This window comes from Triturus cristatus, chromosome 5_1 (genome assembly GCF_964204655.1).
Source record: "Triturus cristatus chromosome 5_1, aTriCri1.1, whole genome shotgun sequence".
Lineage (NCBI taxonomy): Eukaryota > Metazoa > Chordata > Amphibia > Caudata > Salamandridae > Triturus > Triturus cristatus.
The window spans coordinates 165,869,260-165,892,767 of record NC_140587.1 but is presented as its reverse complement, the minus strand read 5'-3'; the positions used below and the strand labels follow the sequence as shown (position 1 = coordinate 165,892,767).

The 23,508-nt window shown below is 45.3% G+C and overlaps 1 protein-coding gene across 7 annotated transcripts in view; it reads right to left on the bottom strand.

The window, feature by feature from the left end:
- The window catches only part of LOC146830535 (tyrosine-protein phosphatase non-receptor type 22-like), a 542,480-nt gene that overhangs the window by 356,701 nt on the left and 162,271 nt on the right, over positions 1-23,508 (bottom strand). For all 7 annotated transcript variants that reach the window (XM_085604743.1, XM_085604742.1, XM_085604746.1 and 4 more), the window contains one exon: positions 1,844-1,986. In XM_085604743.1, coding sequence (XP_085460869.1) covers positions 1,844-1,986 — 143 coding nt within the window. The remainder of the gene's footprint in view (positions 1-1,843; positions 1,987-23,508) is intronic.

Here is a 23,508-nt window from a genome sequence, read left to right as displayed (position 1 = left end):
CCATCCTTCTGGTCAGCAGCAGCCCGTGGAGGGAGTTCCGTGGTGCGGAAAGGCGGGGTGGGGGAGGGGCAGGGTACTAAACACCGGAATATGGATAATTGGAAGTAATTAAACAATTAAATAAATAAAACGAATTTCGTAGAGCGCGCTGCACCGCATTTTGTGATGCAGGGCGCGCTACGAAATTCGTTTTATTTATTTAATTGTTTACTCACCTCCAATTATCCATGTTCCGGTGTTCAGTACCCCCCACCCTGCCCCTCCCCCGCCCCACGGACCTACTGCAGCACACAGTATTTGCCTTTTATCCTAAGGCTCTGACAGTACAGCATTCAGAGCTTCTTTAATGAGAGACTCTAATTCTCCTCTAGATAAGGAATCCTGGATAGAGACCCATACTCTTGCAAGAGTACAGTGAGTTGTATCTAACCAGTGCTTGTCTATTTGAATTTCTGCTTTCATTGAAATGTGAGAAACACAAACGGGACTGCTGAATGAGTCCACATGGTGCGCTCCAGAGGACTTTCTTTGCTTCCCACACCAGTTCAGCCCATGAGCGCGGAGCTGCCCCTCAAGCGCTGTACAAGATCACAAAGGTAATTAAGAGCAAGGAGATATATGAACTTAATATTATTCTGTAGAATGCTGCTCTCGCTTGCCCGTAGATTAAGAAGAGTTTGGAGTGGAAGAAGCAGGGCACTGGGGGGGAAGGGGAGGCTTTATATAAGGGTGGGCATAACTGGCATAATTCTCTCTAGCGTAATTTTTCATAACTACCGCAAAATTACTCCTAATGATGCATACTGCACTATTTTCTTAGTTCAAGATACACCTTTGCATCCAAACTGGGCCAGGGAATGCATTTTACACTAAGATTGCCCTAAATGCTACAGGGCATGAACAGTAGTAGCCAGCAGCTGCTCGCTTTCTCCTAATTCATTGTTTCTGTGCTATGGAGTTTGCCCCCAAATTACTCTTGCTCACTCAAGCTGGGGTTATCTCGTAATTTTGCATCACAAAAGTAATGCGTAATTACTGAAATTACTCCGGCGTAATTTAAATTTCGGCCTGGCCTTGTTTTATATTCATGTAATGTGCATATTAGAAAGAATGATGGGTGCCCTTCTGTTCCGATTAATAAACTTACAGGTAGTGGTGGTCAAGGGGAGGGGCAACTCAAGACTATAGGCCCGGGACGAGGAGCACAGACGATAGGGGAATGGGTAGTCACAAACATTTGGTAGTCACATTGCCACCTTGGATATATGGATAAATCTACAGTTGCAGTTGTAAATCTACTTCTTGGGATAAAGTGGGGATGACATAGGTAGGCGTGTAGAGTACGTGGAGAGTCCATGGGGAAAAGATTTTTCTATTGACAAACAAAAATTAGCAACTGCAGACATTTGTAGGTAAACTTTATACATGGAGCCATGCGGACATGCTTACATTTCCACAAACCTGAAGTCTGGAAAGTATTGGGCAGTTTCCCAGGAGACTGGGACATCGAAAGAATTGTACGCATGATTCTACGGATGCTAATTTTTGGCTCAGAGTTTGAATGAGAGTGTATTTGTTAATGTTGTACATTCAAATGCTGAAAAAAAGACAAACACTGAACAGAACATTGGTGTTGTTAAATTCCTAATGTTTTCTCTGGTATCATTGATTATATTTCATATAATGCTGTGCATTATTGCCCTAGTGAAGGAAAGCACACAGATGTGTTTTCAATGATCTGGAGCTTGCTATATATGTATTTTTTGTATTTCATAGAACAAAGGTTTTACTGTGATGCCCGCCTTTTAGTGCGAATCAGCTTTTATATTGTCTTTGCACTCACCTGCAGTGTATGCAGATTGGTATGTTGTCGTCTTCTTGATGAAGTCGAATTTCATTAACCATATCTAGAATGGGATCAATTGTAGTTGGCACATCATGGTCTGGCCAGTTGTTATAGTGAAACTGGTAAACAATGCGAGATTCCTGCATTTGGATTAAAAGAAAATGAAATTTAATTTTGAATCTATTTCAAGAGGATTTTGGTGAGAGTCTGATCAGGTAGGTACACTAGTCACATTATTGTTCAGTCTTTTACTTTTAAGTAAAGGTCTATTTTACTGTTTGCATCCTCGGTGAATACTATTGTAAATTATATATAGAGTTCACTTGTATGTTGACTTCTAGAAGAATGGAAGAATATGACGTCGCCTCATACCACAAAGCTACCCCATGTCGGTTTCAGACTATGTACCTAAAGTTGAAAAGGGCGACTGAACAGTGCCAAAGAGTTCAGATATTGTTAGCAGACTGAAAACAAAGTTTACTCTTCAGAGGAATTACATCAATTAAGTCAAGTGAGGCAGACAAATAAAATGATAGAAAACCAGGCATATACATTCAAAAATGTGTAAAGGCCTGAAAGGAAATCCCTGAACAGGCAAAATCTTACTATCTAACATTAAAGATGATACAACAAAGATAAAGGGTGATTAAAATGCTAGTTTGGAAACAAGCAAGGATATGAAGATGTATATAAATACCTAATGGGCATGATGTACCATTTTCTTTTTTTTCTTTGGTTTTTTTTAAAATATTTTTTATTGAAGTCCGTAATTATTGCAGTACATTAAATACATTAAGATCAGAAAATTCCATTAAATAAAAGAGAGTTACAATCGGGCATATCATTAAATTTCCAAAAATGTATAAATATCACAAAGCTTACCTAAAGCACTTAAATATCAGGGAAAAATACATTCAAAACAAAACATTAACCTCTTCGAAACTAAATCAAAATATGTGCCCCAGATTTTTTCAAACTTCCTTAGGCCCCCCACCCGAAGTGCATAAATACGTTCACTTCTTCTAACCGCTTGCATTTTATGGACCCACTCCAGGGCAGAGGGAATCAAATCAGTACGCCACCTTTGCAATAGCAATGATCTAGCTACCGCCATTGAAATGTATAAAAATGTTACCAGTTGATCGCTAATAGAGAAGTCTGGGTCAAAACCAAAAATGATTAACAAATCATTCATTGATAATTGGATACAACATTCAGTTTCCAAATAACGAAAAATGTCTTCCCAAAACTTCTGAATCTTAGAACATTGCAGGATACTTTGCGACCAATTGGCTGAGGGATGGATTTTACAGCGGAAGCAATTTGCTGAATGATTAGGATACAAAGAGGTGTTCGGTAGAGTTGACATTTACTAAAAAACAACATCCTTCGCCAATTCGCCCATCTTAATGTGCCGAAGTTCAATTTATTAACGGCCGACCATAAATTAACAGAAATCTCAAAATCTTCATGGTCCTTCCATTTTTTAATTGCCTTTTGTCCAAGATCCAAACCCCTAGTTGAGGCTAGACGTTTTTTCCATATCCCGGGATTCCTACCAGAAGTATCCTCTAGGAGTTCAGTAACCAATTGATGTTGTTTGCCAATTTGAGAGGCATCTAGCTCAACAAGAAATTTAAGAAGGACATTATATGACCCTAGAAGAATAAAATCATTAGTAATTACTTGCGACATTTCAGTCAAAGTCAGCCATCCTCCGTTCCTCAGAAAGTCTGAGACCTTACAGAAACCTACCGATGCCCATTTCGCAGAAAGTTCTGACGATTGCGTAATTCCTGCTAATGGTAGAATGCTGGATAATAAGGAGGCTGAATTAATAACGGGAATGAAATATCTTTTATAAAGCGCTTGTCGTTTCTTAAAAAAACAATGGAGACACTTATAACGAACTAATTTGGGATATTTGAAAATTGAGAGAGGGGAGTGGATCTGACTTTCCGTACACATAAGATCCACAAAACTATTGATAAAAAGGTATGACTGTAATTCAGGTTTAAATCTAGATAAATATTGTGCAAAATACACATAATAATAATCCCTGAGATTTGGAAGAGCTAAACCTCCTTGTTCCACTTCTTCATATAAAGTGCTGAGTGCAATACGAGATGACTTTTAGCCCAAAGGAAAGCTGTAAACATTGATTCTACTTGGGCGAAAAATGAACCTGATAAAATGCATGGGATAGTTGAGAACAGAAATTTAAACACAGGGAGAACAGACATTTTAATCAAGGCCACGCGGCCCAGAATGGATAATGGGAGAGAGTGCCAGCGTAAAAACAAGGCCTGAATTTTTCGAAAGAGCGGTGTGAAATTTAGATGGTATAAATCACTAACTTTTTCAGAGAAATATACGCCCAGATATCTTTTAGGTTTGGTGTTAACACAGGGAAGAATATCAGGGTGCAGATCCCAACTCGCTCCGCCACATTGTAACATTTCAGTTTTTCTTTTATTAATACGGTACCCACCTAAAGCTTCGTACTCTTCTAAAAGCTGAAAAACTTTAGCCTGAACCTCTATCTCTGGCTTAATAATAAGCATTATGTCATCAGCATATAATTTCAGCTTCGCCATGGATGGAAATGGGGGGCAGATATTGGCACAGTTCCTTATTGCTATCGCCAACGGTTCGATAAAAAAAGCAAATAAAACCGGCGATAAAGGGCACCCCTGTCTTGTGCCCCGTTTTACTGTGACCCGCCCAATCACCGACGTATTAATAATGACATTAGCTTCAGCATTATTATATAGATTATGGATCAAGGTCGTGATCTTGGGAGGAATACCAAAGTAATCTAAAATCCTAAACAGTGTCTCCCACACAACAAGGTCAAAAGCCTTTTCTGCGTCTAATAACAGAACTAGTGCGGGTATCCTCTGTATATCAAAATAGTCGAAAGCCTCAGTTAAATAGTGTGTATTAGTAGCCAACTGTCGACCAGCAATAAAACCATTCTGATCCGGATGGATCAGTTGCGCCGCATATTGATTAAACCGAAGTGATATCAATTTGGTGACTATTTTATAATCTGAATTTAATAGCGTTATCGGGCGATAAGAGTTTGGATCCTCGCTGTTCTTGTCTTTTTTCAGAAAGCTAACTATATTACCCTGTCTAAAAGTCTCTGGTATTTTCCCCCCCTCCAATAAAGAATTTAATAATTGAAGAAAAAATTCTGCAAATGAGCTAAAAAAAGTTTTAAAGAATTCAGGTGGATACCCATCCGGGCCACAGGCCTTGCCGCTTGGCAGATTCTTAATGACTCCCTCGAACTCTTCCATAGTAAAGGGGCTTGCCATCGATAATTTTTCTGAACCTGAAAGCGAGGGTAGTTCGTTTTTCTGTAAAAAGCTTTCTAATAATGTCATATCCACCGTCTGTTGTTGGCCGTAGATAGACACATAATGCCGTAGCATTATTTCCCCAATTTTGGCTGGGTCATCTGTACGCAGGGTAGTTGCAGGGCAGTTCAGTGCATTCATTTGATTTATAGCAGCTTGCTCCCTGGCTTGCCAAGCTAAAAACCTGCCGGTAAAATTGCTTTCCTCATAGGTTTTTTGACGCAGTTGTTGAAAGGAACCTTCACTCTCCGTCCCAATAAAACCCACCCACGCCTCTTCATTAAAATATTGTCTATTCAGCGACCAGCGTTTAGTTGAACTAACACAGTCTCCTAGCTGTACCTCAAGCACCAACATTGCATGATCAGAGAAACCATTATGTAGGAATCTCTGCTGGTTGAAGCACAACCTCCGAGAGATCAGAAAAAAATCGATCCGTGAAGAGGTACGGAATCTACCTGACCAGCATGTATATGCTATTTTGACAGGAAAGGCGGCGCGCCAGGGATCCTATAAATCTAGGGTTCTATCATAATGTTGTAGGGTTCTAAAAGATTTAGGTTTCAATTGCCGTTTGGCCTGCACTGATGAATCTATTTTGGGATTCATTAAGAGATTAAAATCGCCCCCCACAATCAGATCACCAGAAACCTGCATTAAGGACTGAAATAAATCCTCATAAATCTTAGGGTTGTCCTCAACTGGGGCATATATACTAACAAAAGTAATTGGTCTCTGGCTTTGTCTAAGCATACAAGTAACCCAGCACCAGCGACCCTGTTGATCTTTCCCAAAATTCAGAACATCCGCCTGAAGATTCTTATTTAAGAATATTGCTGTCCCCCTATGGGAAGCAGAAGACGAAGAGAATCCCCTATAAGCTGCCCAAGACCTAAACATAAAAAAATCTGGCAATTTTACAGTTGGTATATGGGTCTCTTGTAGAAATATCACAGCTGGGTTTTCTGTTTTAATCCATGATTCAATTGCCCGCATTTTTTTTTTATTATTTAGACCATTCACATTAAAAGAAACCACCCTTAGCAATTGTTTACTAGCCATAGATAAAACCGAACCAGAACCAACGCCCAATACATATCCTGCCCAAAATCAAACTCAAATATAGATTTATAGGACATAAATGCATTTGCAAAAAACGGACTTCATTTTTCATACTCACATACCACCCCGAATACCCCCCTCCCCAAAAATGTGGAAACCTGCCCACCAACCACGCTGACCACATTTCACCCCCCCACCAATATGGGTGTCATGTAATTACACCCGAGTGATCAACCCACTATCCTCCCACCCCAGCAATTGTCAATTTTACCAAATCCATTGAAACGTATTGAGACATGACCACACTATATGGATCAAGTAAAAAAAAAACAATTAAGATCAATTATAGTTAAAGGGACACCTTGACCCCTTGACTTCCAAAAGAACAGGAGCAGAGACAAAAAAAAAAGAACACAACTTTAGGTGGCCCCAAAAATTATAACAAGCTATCAAGACAAAAACAAGCATTTTCAATGCAATAGGTCTCGCATTTACGAGAGTTTAAGCTAGTGGCATTGTAAATGACAATGCCTTTTATCTACGTTTTAAAAACTAAAACAAAAATAAAAGGCATTGTTATTTGCAATGTCAATGGCTCAAACTTGCATAATTGCGAGACCTATTGCATTGCAAATGCTTGTTTCTTTGGCTGGCTCTAAAGCCAGGCATACAATGGTTTTGTTATAGGCATGAGTTCTTGAATGGGCAAGTTTCCACTCTAGGTAGAAGTTCCTACTGTATATTAGGGCCCTTTTTGCATGGCACATAGACAGAGTGTACAGGATGAAAAAGTAATCAGAATGTGTGTTGTTTTCGTGGGACCCACTATTTGTTTAAATGTTACTTTCATATAGAACTCAGCACCCTAAAATGATTGGATGCATATCAGCTGTCGTTGAGCTCTAAAATATGTACAGGCTCCACATTGGATGCTGTGGCTATTAAAAGGGAATACTAACTTTTTTCAGGGAGAACCGACCGATACTCCCTGTTTACAAAATAGAGAATGTCTTTCTAAAAGTGACTATTACAGGGCTCCCTCATCTTCAGTCAACCTTGCCGGGTGATAGAGGAACTTCCAATCCCTGCAACACTTAGCAATTTCATTTTTGATATTTTAATTTCAAAATGTGCATAACTGCCTGTTTTTTGTACTCCTAAGATATTCGGACTGGAGAAAATTAATATCCTGGAAACCGACATGCCAAAGAGCCAATGGAATTAGTGTTGTGAGCTCTCAAACAGATGCACAAAAATATAGGGTCCTTATGATAATATATGATTTTTTGCAGCAAACGTTTTCATTTATAATTTTCATATGGCTTAGATTTGCACATTTGGCTTACAGAATACATTAATTCTAGCTGCATTTTGTAGTTATTGATTTGTTCATTTGGATCCTACACAAATTGAGATTAGTTTTGAAGATTAAGGCCCTTCCCTGTTTAACCTCACCTCCATATAGTTTTCATAAAAAAGGGCAGTAGCCTGTGCAGGACCCAGCAGCCAGATTTTTCTAAGCACTTCTTTTAGGGTGTACTGCTTTCCTTGTGTAATTGAATACATGACTTAATTTATGCAGATACAGATACTCCTTCACCCAGGTCCTCCTAGAAAATAACATCAGCCCAAATTGGTTCTTATAGTTCAGTCACACTGTAGTTTCTCAAGATGAAACCTGATTTAAGAATAGCTTTCATTAAGGCCTGTGTGAAAAAAAAAAAATAGGAAGCTATTCTGCAGATTTTGCTCAATAAATCTAATTTTGTACCTAGACACAATCTCACTGACATCACTCACTACTTAACTATTATTTCTAGCAAACGTATACCATTTTAACTAGGGTATTCCTGTAGCCAAGTCACCCACACACAGTAAATGCACTAGCCAAGTACTCCCAGCAGATAGTATTAAGGGTCTCGAAATCCTTTCAGCCATCTCTGTGCCGCGCTAGGCAGGCACTCGGATGTGTCCCTTCACCACATATGACAATTTCTTTAAACAACTGTTCCTATCTCTGCAATTTCCGTGGCATTTTCTGGCTGCAGTACAGAGCTAATTAATACAATTATTCTGTGGATTTCTTACAATCAATACAGCCTAGAAGTGAAAGCCAATGAAGAGATAGGAGCCTAAAGTTGATAGGATCCTTTCAATTCAACTCAGCCACAAGCATGCTGCCACATTTTAAATACACTCGAGTTTTGCAAGCTTTCATAGACAGGCTCGGATAGGTTCAACCGCAGCGTTCAGGGATCAAATGCGCAAAAGAATATGCAAGACTAATGTGGTAGGGAACAGAAAATCAGCAGGGAATGTATAAGGAGCTTTAGAAATGGGAAGGGCTGCTTTTAGAACTCCAAGGAATATATGCTCCCTGTAACCATTCTTCTATTATCATTAGATCCAAACATAATGTAAATGCAATGCAATAGGTCTCGCATTTCTGGGAATTAGAACTTTTGGCGTTGTAAATGACAATGTGTTTTACCTACGTGTTTTGGTTTCGAGTGGATGTATGTAGTGTGGAGTGGAATTATGTAGGTTTAATTGGAATTGTGTGGAGTGGTTTTCTATAGTGGAATTATGTGGCATTATGAGTAGTGGAATTGTGTGGAGAGTAATTATGTAGTAGTGAGTGTACTGGAATTATGTGGAGTGGGATTGTGTGTTATAGAATGTAATTATGTGAAATGGTATTTTGTGTTGTGGAGGGGTATGTAGTTTTGTTTAATTATATGGTGTGCTGTTGAATTTTGAGGCATGATGTGATATTATGTGGATTGGATGTATGTGGTGTGTTGATTTATGTGGCTTGCTGTTGAATTATGTGGCGTGGAATGGAAACGTGAAGATATGAATTGTGTGGTGTGGAAGTGTGTGACACTCAGTGAAAATATGCTGATTAGTATTATGTGACATGGTGTGGAGTGTATTTATGTGCATTGTGATGCCAAGTTTTAAAATGATGAAGCATAATTTGTGTGCTCAATATCTGGAAACGTGCTGCGTTCTTCAGTTATGACAAGGCTGAGTTCATATGTGTTGGGGAGACTTGCTAAATTTAGGGCCTCTGTGTCACGCATGTTCATTTTCCCAGCTGTTTTAGTGCATCTTTACAAGTTTGAAAACTAAAAAATAAGGCTGATGCTGCCTCTGTAATACAATTGCTGAAACTCAGTCAATCCTTCACTAAGAGGTCTATAGAAATGAATAACCAAAAAGAATGGCATTGGTTTAAGTAAAAGCATTACAAGAACAAAGATGCAGGGAGGATGTGATCTGCCCACTGCTGATAATGCTGCCCACAAATCATTTTTCTTGAATGAAGAATGCTTTTTTCCTCCCTAAGATAATATAATCATTAAAACAGTATGATATGTGGCCCTTGTTCACGTCAGCCCCAACAAAAAGGTGGGTAAAATAATGTTTGGGCCTCTATGCCGATATCAATGCTTAATTCTCCATTGAAACCGACTGCAGCGCCTCATAATGGATATTATTGGAGGGAGGGGGCAGGCTGTGTTCAGCATTGTGCTCTTCCTATCTTGAAAACCTCAATGCTCTACGAGCCAGCAGAGACCATGCCCTTAAGAGCCAGCAGCCCTTTGTTATTTAGAGCCAACACCAGCTTTAGGCTGCAGCTTCCCTGAATCAACACCGTAGTTATCCCATTTTCCAGCCAGCTTCGTAGTTTAAACCACTGACTTGTCGATCAATCTTAAGAAGGGAGTGAAAACTCATGCTCTTTCCAGCCAGAAGACTGCGTGCCCTTCCCACCTTGCAGCCCTAAATCCTAATGCAGCAGCCACACCAGCCCCCCTCTGTATAAGGGTATCAGATGGCTCCATTACACCATATAACACATTGCTCCAATCCTGGATCTCCATTCAAAAAATGCATTCTGGGAGTTGAAGTCTTAGCTCACTCCAGTTTACCCAATGTAACGAACCTAAAAACAGTACATTGTAAATGACAAGAGCAACACTGGAGCACTGCATCTCGGAGTCACCTTACCTAGGCAGTGACAAGTTCATGGTGTAGCGGTAAACACCCCATCCACAAAATTCCAATGCTAACCTCATCACAAATCTCTTGTTTTTTTACATCAACCATGTCCATGGTGAGCTTGGTAGAGAAAGACATTTTGCTCTGCCACGAACAGCTGATGCAGCTAAGATTTGAGACTTCAGACCTATGCTGCGCTGCACTCCCTCCCCTGAACAGAGATCACCAGCCCCCCGCAGGTCACCTTAATCAAGTGTAAAAAATCCTCAAGGCCTCTACATCCCACATGCCCATTTCTCCCATTGGATGTACAAAGACACATCTCACAGGATAGAAAACTCATATTGGTTCACGCTGGAATTAAATTGAGAAGAGGAAGGAGAGGCAGGGTAAGTTGAATAGACAGTGGTCATGTGTCAGGTGCTACATTTGGCGCTATATCTAAGCAGATTGTTGCTGTATCACTGGCTGGGGTACAATCCTTGTTTGTATAATGTGCTAATGACGTGCCCTTCATTATGGCACACAGCGTGAAGAAGAAGCGCGAGCGGAAGAGGGTCTGTGGTGCATTAGGTTGAGGTCTGTCTCCTATTACTGTGCTGTCTCACTGATGTTCCCCATTTACACCAGTGTGAGCTGTGAGACATACTGCATGTCTGTTTACCGTGGCGACAAGAGACACGAAGTGACAGTAGAATAAAAGTGCACGTGTACGGCACTGGGTTTTTATTGTGCACACTTTTAATCAGTGTTTGTTTTAGGATGGCATCCTTCCGAGAGGCGGGGGTTTGGTTCCTTTGAAGGGGGTAGAGTTAAGTGCCTGTGACAGTGCTACTGCCGGGAAGATCTTGCTGCCCAGTAATGGCGGCGCACGACGGGTGATGCCCCTGGGTAAGTGCATTCATTGCACGTGGGTGCCACAGACCCATAAACCAACCGCTGGGCTCCCGACTGAAGCAACAATCACCCAGCCTGAGCTAAACTGTCCTGAAGTGCAGCTGACACGGATTTGTGAAATCCTTTCACTGACTCTAGAACGTTTTGTGCAAGGTCGCTAAAATGCATGCCAATTACTACAGCGCGGAGTAAGAACAAGAGAAGGGTGCGCTATAATTATGCCGCGGTCTAGTAAGGGTTAATAGACTACATTTGTTTAGTGTATTCCTTACCCCCATAAAGCAAAAACACATTTTTAAAGCCTGTGTTCTCCAGTTTAGCTGTTCAGGAGTAACAACATCAGGTTAAAAAAGTTTACAAGTACTCGAAAATTAAAATGTAAAGAGATAAGCTAGGTGTCCAGTATAGCACAGTAAAAGGCATCATGCACGTTTTATTCCATTTCACCACTTGAGGGAAAATGCACACACTGGATGCACTACGGAGATGCTCGCAACAAGGGTTCCCAGTCCCAACTCCCTGGATCCCCCCCAATACCCTGGCACCAGTGAGAGGTGGATCGGAGGAGGAGCCCACCCTCCCTCAGCACAGCTGTACCTCCAGGTCACTGCCCATCGCAAGCATTGCATGGCCATGTGTCCCGTCAGATGAGATGCATCCCCCCTATAGAGAAGAGGCAGGGAAGCATCCAGGAGATGGCAGACTGTCACAGGAGGAGGAGGGGGAGAGTGGAGCAACTGGCGAACCATAGCCAAATAAGAAGACATGAATAGCGGAGCAAAGACGGGAGAAAGGAAGAAAAGCAAGCGGCAACCGTTACCGGAGTCACAGAAGTAACAAGAGCAGCCTTGACTCCGCCCATTCCGACGTCATGAATAAATTAATCTCCGCACACCTACCATAAATGTACGTGTTCTTCTCTAATTTATGCATGTAAAGCGCTCCAATATCTGCTGATCGAGCTTGCGCTATATAAAAAAAAAGCAAAAATAAATGTAAACAACTCACAGGGCTTTTACTGGTCAGCGGCAGGTTCAAAGAGCAGTATTCACCCGGCCGACCTGAAGACAGAGCATGGGCCCCTGAGAACCAGCAAGGCGGGAGGGCTACACGAAACAAGCATTGGACGCGCGAGACGCGATGGTGGGGGGGGGGGGGGGGGGAAAGAAGCGCGAGTTCCTGCGGAGGCAGAGTGGACAGAGTAAGGGAGGGTGAGGGTTGGCTCAATATGGAAAGGAAAAAATTCAAAACACACCATGAAGCTGACGGCGCGTCTGCTAAAATACAAGCATTGCTAGCACCGTGCTGTCCAAAACATGAAGCACGGTGAATATAACAAGCATTGGCCGCACGCGCGCCTCGCGCTTTAAGTTTAAACAAGCATTGGACGCGCGAGACGCGATGGTGGGGGGGTGGGGGAGAGAAGCACGAGTTCTGATAAACTGGTGTGAAATAGCAGCAGGGAAGGGGGCGGAGAGGGGCTATGAGGGAGAGCGACGTAAAGCCATATGGCTGCTTTGCGCGCGTGCACGCCTCGTGCACTGTAGCTCTATGCCAGGGGAAGCACTTTCAAAAACTCACTTACAAAATGTCTCAAAGAGACAGCTTTCGCTGTCTCAGCGAGACCTAATAACTAATATTTTACCAACAGTGCCCTGGCCCAAAATGGTTGTAATACTATGCAGAATCTTTCCCTAGATCCCAGAGCCCTGCGAAATTTCTTTTTGCAATTTCTGGGCTTCATCCAAATCAGAGAACATAAAAAATTTGCCCTTAACCAGAACCTTCAATTTAGACTGCTGGGCGATGGATGCTTGAGCCCCCTTTGCTTTAAATAAATTGAGGATCTTTACAAATTCTTTCCTTCTACGCGCCGCCACAGCAGACATATCTGAAAAAATTCGACATTTTGCAGTTTCATTCACTGGGAATTGTCTCTGCTGGACTGCTTTAGACAATATCCTCTCTTTTATGCGATAGTCTGCAAAATTCAATAAAATTGTCCGTGGTACCGTAGAATTCGGGAATGGGCGGGCAGGAACACGATGAGCCCTAGTGATGGTAAGGTCACCTTCAAACTCTGGGATGACCTTTTGTTTAATAAATGAGTCTACCCAGTGCAGGGTTTGAGAGCCCTCAATTCCTTCCGAAATTCCCACTATTCGGAGATTAGCCCTCCGGGAGTAATTTTCTAACTCCTCTAATTTATGCTCAAGGGTATGGTTACATTTAACCGCCGCTTTGGCTTCTCCCCTTACGATGGTCAGCTGGTCCTCTAAGGCGGAGATCCTGGCCTCTGCCTCCTGCAATTTAACTGGAAGGATTGACATTGTGCCTTCAATATTCTCTAGGCGTTGATGAAGAGAGGCAAGTTCAGCTTTCTGAGTTCTTTTCAACTCACGGACCTCCTCCAGAATTAAGTTCAGCATATCTTTCACACTCATCTGAAAAACCCCAACTGGTTCCAAATTGGGGCTAAGGATAATCTGGGAAGGGTCCACAGCAGAAGCAACGCTCCCTTCAAAAATCCTCTCAGAAGAGATCGTACCTGCTAAAGCTGCAGGCTCTTGTGAAGGGGCCTGGGCCTGGGCCTGGGCCTGGACCTGGATTGATGACTCTCTTTGGGAAGTAAGTATTGTACTGAGGGTATTAGATATAGTAGTAATCGATTCTGAATCTGATACATCAGTATTTTCCAAAATTCCCATAATTCCTAGATGCCCCACTTGTCGGCCTGTCTGAGCAATCGAGAGAGTTATGGATGTTGACTCATTTGGATTGGATATCTGCTCCAGAAAAGTTTCTGTGATTGCACTAGGGGCAATGGAGCCAGCTATCAGTGCTGCTGCTGGTGTTGCTAACGCTGAAAGAGAAATAGCAGGCGAGGATTCCTTAGAGAGCTTGGGGCCGGAGCCAGAGCTAAAGCTAGGAGACGGAGACTGCAGAGTTGTCTTTTTAAAAAATAAAGAAAATAGTTTGGCTTCTTTTGTTACTCTCACTTTTTTAGGAGCTTCAGACCCTGGGATGTCTTGTGGAGTGAATCCAGGCATAACTGTAGCTGTATTTTCGTCAGCCACATCCGTTAGACCATTCTGATCCAGAGGTAGAGCAGAGGATGGAGCCTCTTCCTCAGAACTCTCAAAGGTCGAATCGGAGTCAAGCAAATTTGGAGCGCTTTCTCGACAGGCCAGTCTAGCAGTTTCCTTTATCTCCTTGGCCTGAGCATGGCGAGTTTTCACCTTAAGGCGGGCATTAAGCAATTTCCCCATTCTAGCTGCAACTCCAACCAGGGGCACTGCCTTGCCTCTCCTTGTAGCCCTTAAGATAGTAATCTGGCGTTGTAAGGAATAAAGTTCAAGGTTCAAAAGGGGTCTCCACAGCAACTTTCCCCTTTAAATAGCGTAAGGTCAGGTCGAAAAATGAGGCAAATGGAACAAAAAAAAAAAAAAGGCTAGACTATTACCGGCTAGAACCAGGGCATAGAGAGGCACGGAGAGGACGGAGAGGCAGAAAAAAACAAAACCTTAGTGGAGCCAACTCTGCATTAACTAAAAGCGAGAAATAAAAATACAGCATGCCAAAACGTTGTTTATTTGAAGAAAAAAAAAAAAGAAAATTGTCCAAGATCAATATTGTATTGCTGTTGCTGCAAAAATACGCTTGCATGCATAAATACGGGCATCCACCACTGCCACAAAACTTATTACCTGCCTCTCCTTAACTCCAGCTAGCTCTCATCCACACCTGGCAGCCTCCATTCGGGCAGAGTTCAGGTGAAAAAAAGGGTCTAGAAAAGCTCAGTTGTTGTCAGCTGTAAGCAGCTCCGTTATTAGATCAAAAAAGAAAAAAACGGAGAAAGAACATGACATCTCTCTGCCCCCGAATTGCCTGCTTCAATCCACTTTCGACCCGATCTCTCCCGACAGTAAAAGGGAGCGAGAGCGCCGGCGTCCTGCACCCGACCTCAGTCCGATTCAATCCGCCATTGCCGGGGCTTCGATCAACTACGGCTGCGCGGCGTGGTGCTCCGCGGCCGTCATCTGCTCCCCACCTGCAAAGACTCTTTGGTCATGATGTACCATTTTCAATGGTTTAGACCAGCAGTAGCGTGAGTATGCCCAAAATCTTTTTTTGGTAACCAGCCATTTAAGGATTGACAATCCGATTCGATACAAGGTGCATATTTTCCTTTCCTGGGTGTTTTTATATTGCTCCATCTCTGCTTAGGTACATGATATTCTCCTCATTGTGCAAATATTGAGCTCTGTCTGTGACAGAAATGCAAAATTATGAGTATTTTTCCCCAAGCAGTGCATTTCTATGCAAGCTTTGCCTCATGTTCCATTTGGCCTAATGTTATCAACAGACCTGCCCAAACATATCCTCTGCTTAGCTAACTGTTCCCCCTGCTTGGTTCACAGAGTAACAGTCTGTGACTAGTAAGCACGTGCTAAAAGAGGTAATTGGTTCCCAGCTTGAGGGCCAGTAGGACATGGCTTTAGGACACCTGGTGGGCACAAGTGGAACCAGTAACTTCTGACTGACTCTCAATGTAGCGAGATGGAGCAGTCCAAAGCTCAGCCGAGTCAGTCTTGGACCGCTCTACCTCGCTACATTGAGAAGGTGCAGTAGGCTAAAATCAGAACTTAGCAATACATCAAATAATGCTCAATAAACAATAGTTCAGTATACGTGTCTTTACTTTTCAAAAGAAAATAAGACACACACAATTAAAAAATACGCACACTATTTCAAATATTTATAAAATGGCAGGTGAAAGCTCCCCTCTAGAGATCGCACAAACTGCCTCGTTGCAAAACAAGTACCTTTTAAAAAGGTCACAGTGGTAAACTAACCCCCTTAAATCTATACTAGACCCTGTGGTTCAAAGACATCTTATCTTTTCGTGCACGAGCAAGCGCTAAGCCCTAAAACCACAATATCCATTATATGTGCCGCTGAAAGACCATATAAAAATGCAATTACAAAATGTCAGGAATACTGGCTTTGTCAGGAGTATTCATGAAAGTAAAACGCGGCCTACAGACTTTCACAATATACCCAACATAGCACACTAAAAGCCTATTGGCTATAACACAAACATCATGACATTTACTTTCGAACAGCAATTCAACAAGAATAAATGTTTCAATGAAAATGCATATCTCTTCTTTTACCCTGGGCTGTCAAGCAACCCATCACAATCTGCACATCAAAATCCATATGGGCCAGGACTCCCAGAACTGGACACAAGCTCGATTCAAAGGACACCTTAAAGCTGAGCCTTAGTTCTTCCAGGCACACTAGGCCTTCTCCGTGGGAAACTTGCAGTCCCATTTTGCCCCTGCATGGGTAAACTGGTGGGGCTCATCTTGACTCCAGGTGGCCCGAGAATGCAAAGAACTCATCACAGATAATCACTGTTTATCAGGGAACACCATGCTAAATAGGCACATTTGATCACTCTCCATGGTATTATGTAGTGCCTTTTCATCCCCAGAAATCCTTTTTGATGTGGCAGCAATGGGCGGGTAAATGTTGCCTTCACTTAAATTCTTTTATTTGATGTCCCCGCTGCGGCGTTCCTTCTTCATGTTGGTGCCCCTGCTATCCTCTGCAGTCCATTGCATACCTACGCCGACTCACCTGAATCCTATGCTCTTTCTTTTCAGGATATCTCTGGCCCTGTTTGGTGAGTTTCTGTTTGCTGCTCTGCACTCCTAGTGACTTGCCCCAGCCAGGGACAATCGTCTGGAGCTTTCTGAACTCCAAATAGTTTGATGTGCAGTTGGAGTGCCTTTCTACAACCTAGAGTACTGCTACTTTCTTTTCCTTAGCCACAGCTTGCTTGTAGGGTCCCGCACCTACTTCCTTGCCCAGCCCTGGGGACTTGTAGACCGTGGACTCCCTGGTAGCAGCACCCCACGAATTCCCATTCAAACTTCAAAGAAGCCCCCTCTGATCACTGGAGACAATCCTTCCTCTGTGCCTTGATGAATAATCCTGCAAGCTTTGAGACAAGTAGATGCTGCTAACAGCTATGGTGATACCATCTCCGCGCCCTTCCATTGTGTCCAGGAGACTTTGCTCTGCATAGAGCGTCTAAGCTCATCTGCACAGTAAAATACCTTGTTTTGAAAGGTGGTCATTGGAAGTTAGAACTGAAGAATCTTTTAAACATAGAGCTTATAGTGGGTGAGGCTGCATTATGGTGTCTGTTAGATCTGGGGGTCTCTAGTTGGCAGGGTAGGTACCACTGTCCAAGTAGGGACCCTTGCTTCTAGTCAGGGAAAGGGGGATACACTGTTAAGATAACCCCTGCTCACCCTCTGGGTAGCTTGGCCTGAGCAGTCTAGGCTATCAAAGGCAATGTGTAAAGTATTTGTACCAACACTCACAGTAACACCACAGATTTACTCCACACCAGTTTTAGAAAAATAAGGTATCTTTACTAAACTTCACAAGACCAAATACTACAGAAAAACCAACATACAATTAAAAGGATTACTTTAAGATAGTTCAAGAGTTTGCAGAAAGTACTCCAGGATGTAAAAGTCAGTGTCCTGCACAATGCGACTCTCAATGCACAAAATGCGACACTCTCGTGCCCAACAGTATCTGTAGTTGCGATAAGGTTCCCAAAAGCTATAACAAGGAAGATGGCAAAGGCGATGCGATACTCCTGAGATCTTGGGGAGGCTTTGCAGCAGCCCTGCTTCACGCAGCAGAGGTGGATGCGCCGGCTCCGATCTGTAGGGGGAGGATGCGATGACTTTGGCTTTCGTTGCGTAGGTTTCGTAGGGGGAAGCTTCACGCACAGGTACGATGCGACGATCTTCGGTGCGGCGCGATGCGCGGCGCGGCGTTGACTCGGCGCGGCGTTGACTTCTGGCGCCGCAACCCTCGATGCGTCACGGTGCGCGGCGCAGTGTTGACTTCGGGCGCCGCAACCCTCGATGCGTCACGGGACGGGACTCTGCGTCGACACACGCAGCGACTGGATACTTTCACGCACCGGCAGTGGTGCGGCCCGCAAACTGGTTCTGCGACGACCCTCGCAGCGTCAGGAATCTTCTCACACCGGAACGATGCTCGACGCACTCGGCGATGCGGGGACTCCGGGTGCTGCGATGACGCCGCGATGAAATTCTCCTCGCACTCTCGTTCTTGCGACACGCAATCGGATGATGCGTTGGGTACCAGTTACTCTTTTTCACGCTTCTGCTTCCCAGCTCCCAAACACAGCAAAATGACCTCCTGAGGCCCCAAGACTGGGCAAGCACTCCAAGGCAGGTCAGAACTCTCTCAGCAGAGTTCCAGGGGAGCTGGTGGTGAAGTCCTTTTGTTCCTGGGACTTCTTAACAGGGAGCCAGCTCTTCTCAGGCCCTTGGAGATCAGAATCAAAAGAAGGGACACAGCAAAGTCCTTCCCCTCTCCTTGGCAGCAAAGCAAAACAGCAAGCAGGCAGTCTTCTCCTCTTCAGTTCTTTTCAGCTTTCTCCTCGGCAGAGGTTCCTTCGTAGTTCCAAAGTGATCTAAAGTTTAGGTGTCTGGGGTCCTCTTCTTATACCCATCCAAGTCTTTGTCTCTCTGTGTTTCAGTGGGGGGATCCCCCTGTTCAAACCGGTTCCTGGGTGTGCTCTGCTCTGGAGCACCTGGTTCCTTTCAGAGTGAGGGGCAGGGTCGTTAGACGCTCAGCAGGAGGTGGAGCCTTCTTTGTGTTGGCAGAGGCAGAGTCCTCAGCCTGGCCAGCAGGGGGTGGAGCCAGCATTGTACTGGCAGAGGCAGCCCTACTCAAACCCAGGGGCTACTCCTCCCACCCATCTAAAGCAGATCTCCCTATTCACCCTGCTGCTGACTCATCCAGACTCCTGGAGCCACCTAGCCCATCACATGACACCAGTCAGCCAACCAGCACACAGGCACACAGGAAGGTTAAACAGGAGAATAGCTACTTTCTAAAAAGTGCTATTCTCACACAGTGAATTTAAAAACCATCTTGCTAAAAAGATGTGTAATTAAATTCTGAACACAAAGATACCAAACGTGGATTTTCTATCTTGCCCTTCTGGGAAGATAGGCATGTAAACAGCCTTCCCCATTCTATCCTATGGGCAAGATAGCCTCTCAGCAGTGAAAAAACGAAAATGGCTGTAATTCACTACCAGGGCATGTTACACACCTCAGTACATGCCCTACCTTTCAGATACACTGCACCCAGCCAAAGGGGGGTACATAGGGCCACCATAGGGATGCCTGACATGTACAGAAAGGGAAGGATAAGGCCTGGTCAGTGGCTGCACTGGCCAGGTCGACATGGCAGTCCTGGACTGCACATAGGCACTGCGAGCAGGCCTAAGACATCATTTTAGCGCTACTCCTGTGGGTGGCACAATCAGTGCTGCCGCCCACTAGTAGCATTTGAATCACCAGCCCTTGCACACTCAGTGCACTTTACTAGGGGCTAACAGGTGAAACAAATACACCAATCATGGATAACCAATCAATATAACAATTTACCCAGGGAGCACTTGCACTTTGACACTGATCAGCAGTGGCAAAGTGCCCAAATCATCTAAACCAGCAACAACGAAATCCAGCATAGCATCAAAAATACAGGAGGTAGAGGCAAAAAGTCAGGGGTAACCACGCCAAAGATGCCAGGTCTAACACGTGTCCCCTCCAGCTGAAAGTGGGGAGAACTACCCACCCTCTTGGGAGTTCTCATCGCTAAGGCGGAAAAACCTGAACAAACCATCAGCGTTGGCGTGTTCTATACCGGGGCGGTGTTCCACCGTAAAGTCCATCCCCTGTAGGGAAATGGACCACCTCAACAGCTTAGGATTCTCACCCCTCATCTGCATCAACCATCTAAGGGGCCTGTGGTCCGTCTGAACCCGGAAGTGAGTCCCAAACAAGTAGGGTCTCAGCTTCTTCAAAGCCCAGACCACAGCAAAAGCTTCCCTTTCAATCGCACTCCACCTCTGTTCCCTGGGAAGTAGCCTCCTACTAATGAAAGCTACAGGTTGGTCCAAGTCCTCATCATTTAGTTGTGAGAGCACCGCTCCCACTCCATGCTCAGAAGCGTCCGTCTGCACTATGAATTCCTTGGAGAAGTCAGGCGCCTTAGTACAGGTGCTGTACACATGGCCTCCTTCAGGGCATCAAAAGCTTCTTGGCAGGCACTGGTCCAAATCACTCTCTTCGGTAACTTCTTGGAAGTTAGTTCTCTCAAGGGAGCAACAATGGTGCCATACCCCTTGACAAAACGGCGATAGTTCCCGGTGAGTCCTAAGAAGGCTCTCACCGCTGTCTGGGTCTTGGGGGGTTCCCAAGCCCGGATGGTATCGATCTTGGCTTGTAGGGGCGCCACCTGGCCGCTTCCTACCTGCTGTCCCAAATACACCACCGAACCCTGCCCTATCTGGCACTTACTGGCCTTGATAGTGAGGCCTGCACTGTGCAGAGCCTTCAACACTGCGCAGAGGTGTTGCAAGTGTTCTTCCGAAGTGGAGCTGAACACAGCAATGTCGTCCAGATATGCGGCGCTGAATTGTTCCAGCCCGGACAATACCTGGTTGACCAGTCTCTGGAATGTGGCAGGGGCGTTCTTCAACCCAAAGGGCATGACACAGAACTGGAAGTGCGCCTCTGGCGTTGAAAACGCAGACCTCTCCTTGGCCCCATCAGTTAAGGCAATCTGCCAGTACCCAGAAGTTAAATCAAACGTACTGAGGTAGTTGGCAGCTCCCAACCGATCCACGAGCTCATCAGCTCTGGGGATGGGGTGTGCGTCAGTCTTCGTGACCGCATTGAGCCCACGGTAGTCCACACAAAACCTAAGTTCTGGAGTGGCACCTGGCGCAGCAGCTTTCGGTACAAGTACCACTGGGCTGGCCCAGGGGCTGCTGGAGGGCTCAATCACCCCTAGTTCCAACATCTTAGAAACCTCCTTCTTGATGCTGGCCCTGACCTTGTCAGCCACCCGGTAAAACTTTTGTTTCACAGGCATGCTATCTCCCGTGTCCACATCATGGACAAACCAGTTGGTGATACCGGGGGTCAGGGAGAACAGAGATGCAAACTGACCCAACACATGGCGAGAGTTCCTCTGCTGTTCTGGGGTCATGGTGGGCGAGAGGACCACTCCATCCACTGACCCATCTTGCTCCTTCGCTTCCAGGAGGTCAGGAAGAGGATCGCTATCCTCCTCCATCCCTGCATCTGTAGCAAGTAGCATGGTTATTTCAGACCTCTCAAAATGGGGTTTGAGGCGGTTCACGTGTAGGACCCTCATGGGGTTCCTGGGAGACCGCAAGTTGACCAGGTAGGTCACTTCACTCTTGCGCTCCACCACCTCATATGGCCCAGTCCACTTGTCTTGGAGCGCGCAAGGCTCCACTGGCGCCATCACCCACACCATCTGCCCAGGTTGAAACTCCACCAGAGTGGTATGCTGGTCATACCATCTCTTCATCTCATCCTGGCTGGCTTCCAGGTTCGCCTGAGCGAGGGTCCGGAAGCGCTGTGTCTGGTTGAGATGGCCAGCACATAGCTGAACACATCCTGGGGGGTTTTCCCAGGGGATTTCTCCCAACCCTCCTTCACCAGACTGAGAGGTCCTCTAACAGGGTGCCCGTACAAAAGCTCAAAGGGACTGAACCCTAGAGACATTTGTGGTACCTCCCTGTAGGCAAATAATAGGCATGGCAAAAAGACGTCCCACTTCCGTCTCATGGGCTCTGTCAGTCCCATGATCATGACTTTCAGGGTCCGGTTGAACCTTTCAACCAACCCATTTCCTTGAGGGTGGTAAGGAGTGGTGAACTTATAAGTTACCCCACACTCCTCCCACAGAGACTTCATATACCTGGAGATGAAGTTGGTACCTCGGTCAGATACCACCTCTCTGGGGAAACCCACACGGGAAAAGATCCCCATCAACGCACGGCCCACCACCGGGGCTGTGGTTGTCCTGAGAGGGATAGCCTCCGAGTACCGGGTGGCATGATCCACCAGGACCAGGATGAACCTGTTGCCTAAGGCTGTCCTGGGGTCCAGTGGCCCCACAATATCTATTCCCACCCGCTCGAAAGGGGTGCTCACTACAGGAAAAGGCTGGAGAGGGCCTTTGCATTTTCCTCCAGCCTTGCCACTTGCCTGGCAAGTCTGGCATGATTTACAAAAGGAAGCGACGTCCGTCTTCATCCCGGGCCAGTAAAAGTGGGTGGCAAGCCTTTGTCGGGTCTTGTCCTGCCCGAGATGTCCTGCAAGAGGCACGTCGTGAGCCAGACCCAGTAGGAAGTCTCTGAACCCTGCGGGTACCACCAGGGTACGTGATCCACTGGGCTCAGCAAACCTAGGCTCACTGTACAACAAGTCATTCTCCCAGTAGAGAAAGAAGTTCTTCGGGTCAGCACCTGCTGCCTGGTCTGCAGCCTGGTGCCGCAGACCTTCAAGAGTAGGGCATGCCTTCTGCGCTCGGCAGAACTCCTCTCTGGAGGGACCACCCTCTTGCTGCCAATGGGTCAGCTCAGGTATGTCTCCCAGCTCAGCTACCTGTTCCCCTGTAGGCTCCAGGGCATCCCCCGCAGGGTCTGCTCCTTCCTGGACCGTGGGAACAGCGGGGGTGGACGCACCACGCCCCTTGCCCTTCCTCCTTCTGGCAGGGACCTGGGCCACTGTTTCAGGCTCCAGGTCTGCTTCACAACCCTGTCTGGCTGCCATGGACCGAGTGGTCACACAGACCCACTCAGGCAAACCCAACATCTCCAAATGAGCCTGGCGTTCCACCTCCTTCCATGGGGAACTCTCCAGGTCATTACCTAGCCGACAGTCTACTGGCATGGATTGACTCACAACAACTCTGAGAGGACCTGAGACCCCCCCCCCCACTCAAAGGGAACATGTGCTACCTTGCAAAGGCGCACAGAGTTGTCAGCTGACACTACAGGGTGAAGTACATCGGGGATGATCAGCTCCTCAGGGACCCACTGACACCTGACCGTAGTCACACTGGCTCCAGTGTCCCTGAGAGCCTCCACCCTCCTCCCATTGATGGTCACCCACTGCCTGTACTTCTTAGTGTTATCAGGGACAGGGGTTTCCTGGAACATCTCTGTGTCTCCTAAAGAGACAAGGGCCATAACTGCTAATCCCTCCATATCGCTAGAAATTAAATCCCCACCAAAGGCTACACTAGCTATACCCGGTGTTGGAGTACCAGTGGGTGCCTGGGATTTCTTGGACACACAGGGGATTTGTGACCCAATTCCTGACAGTGATAACACTTAATGGGACCCCTGTTATCAGACCTGCCCTTAGGGGGCCA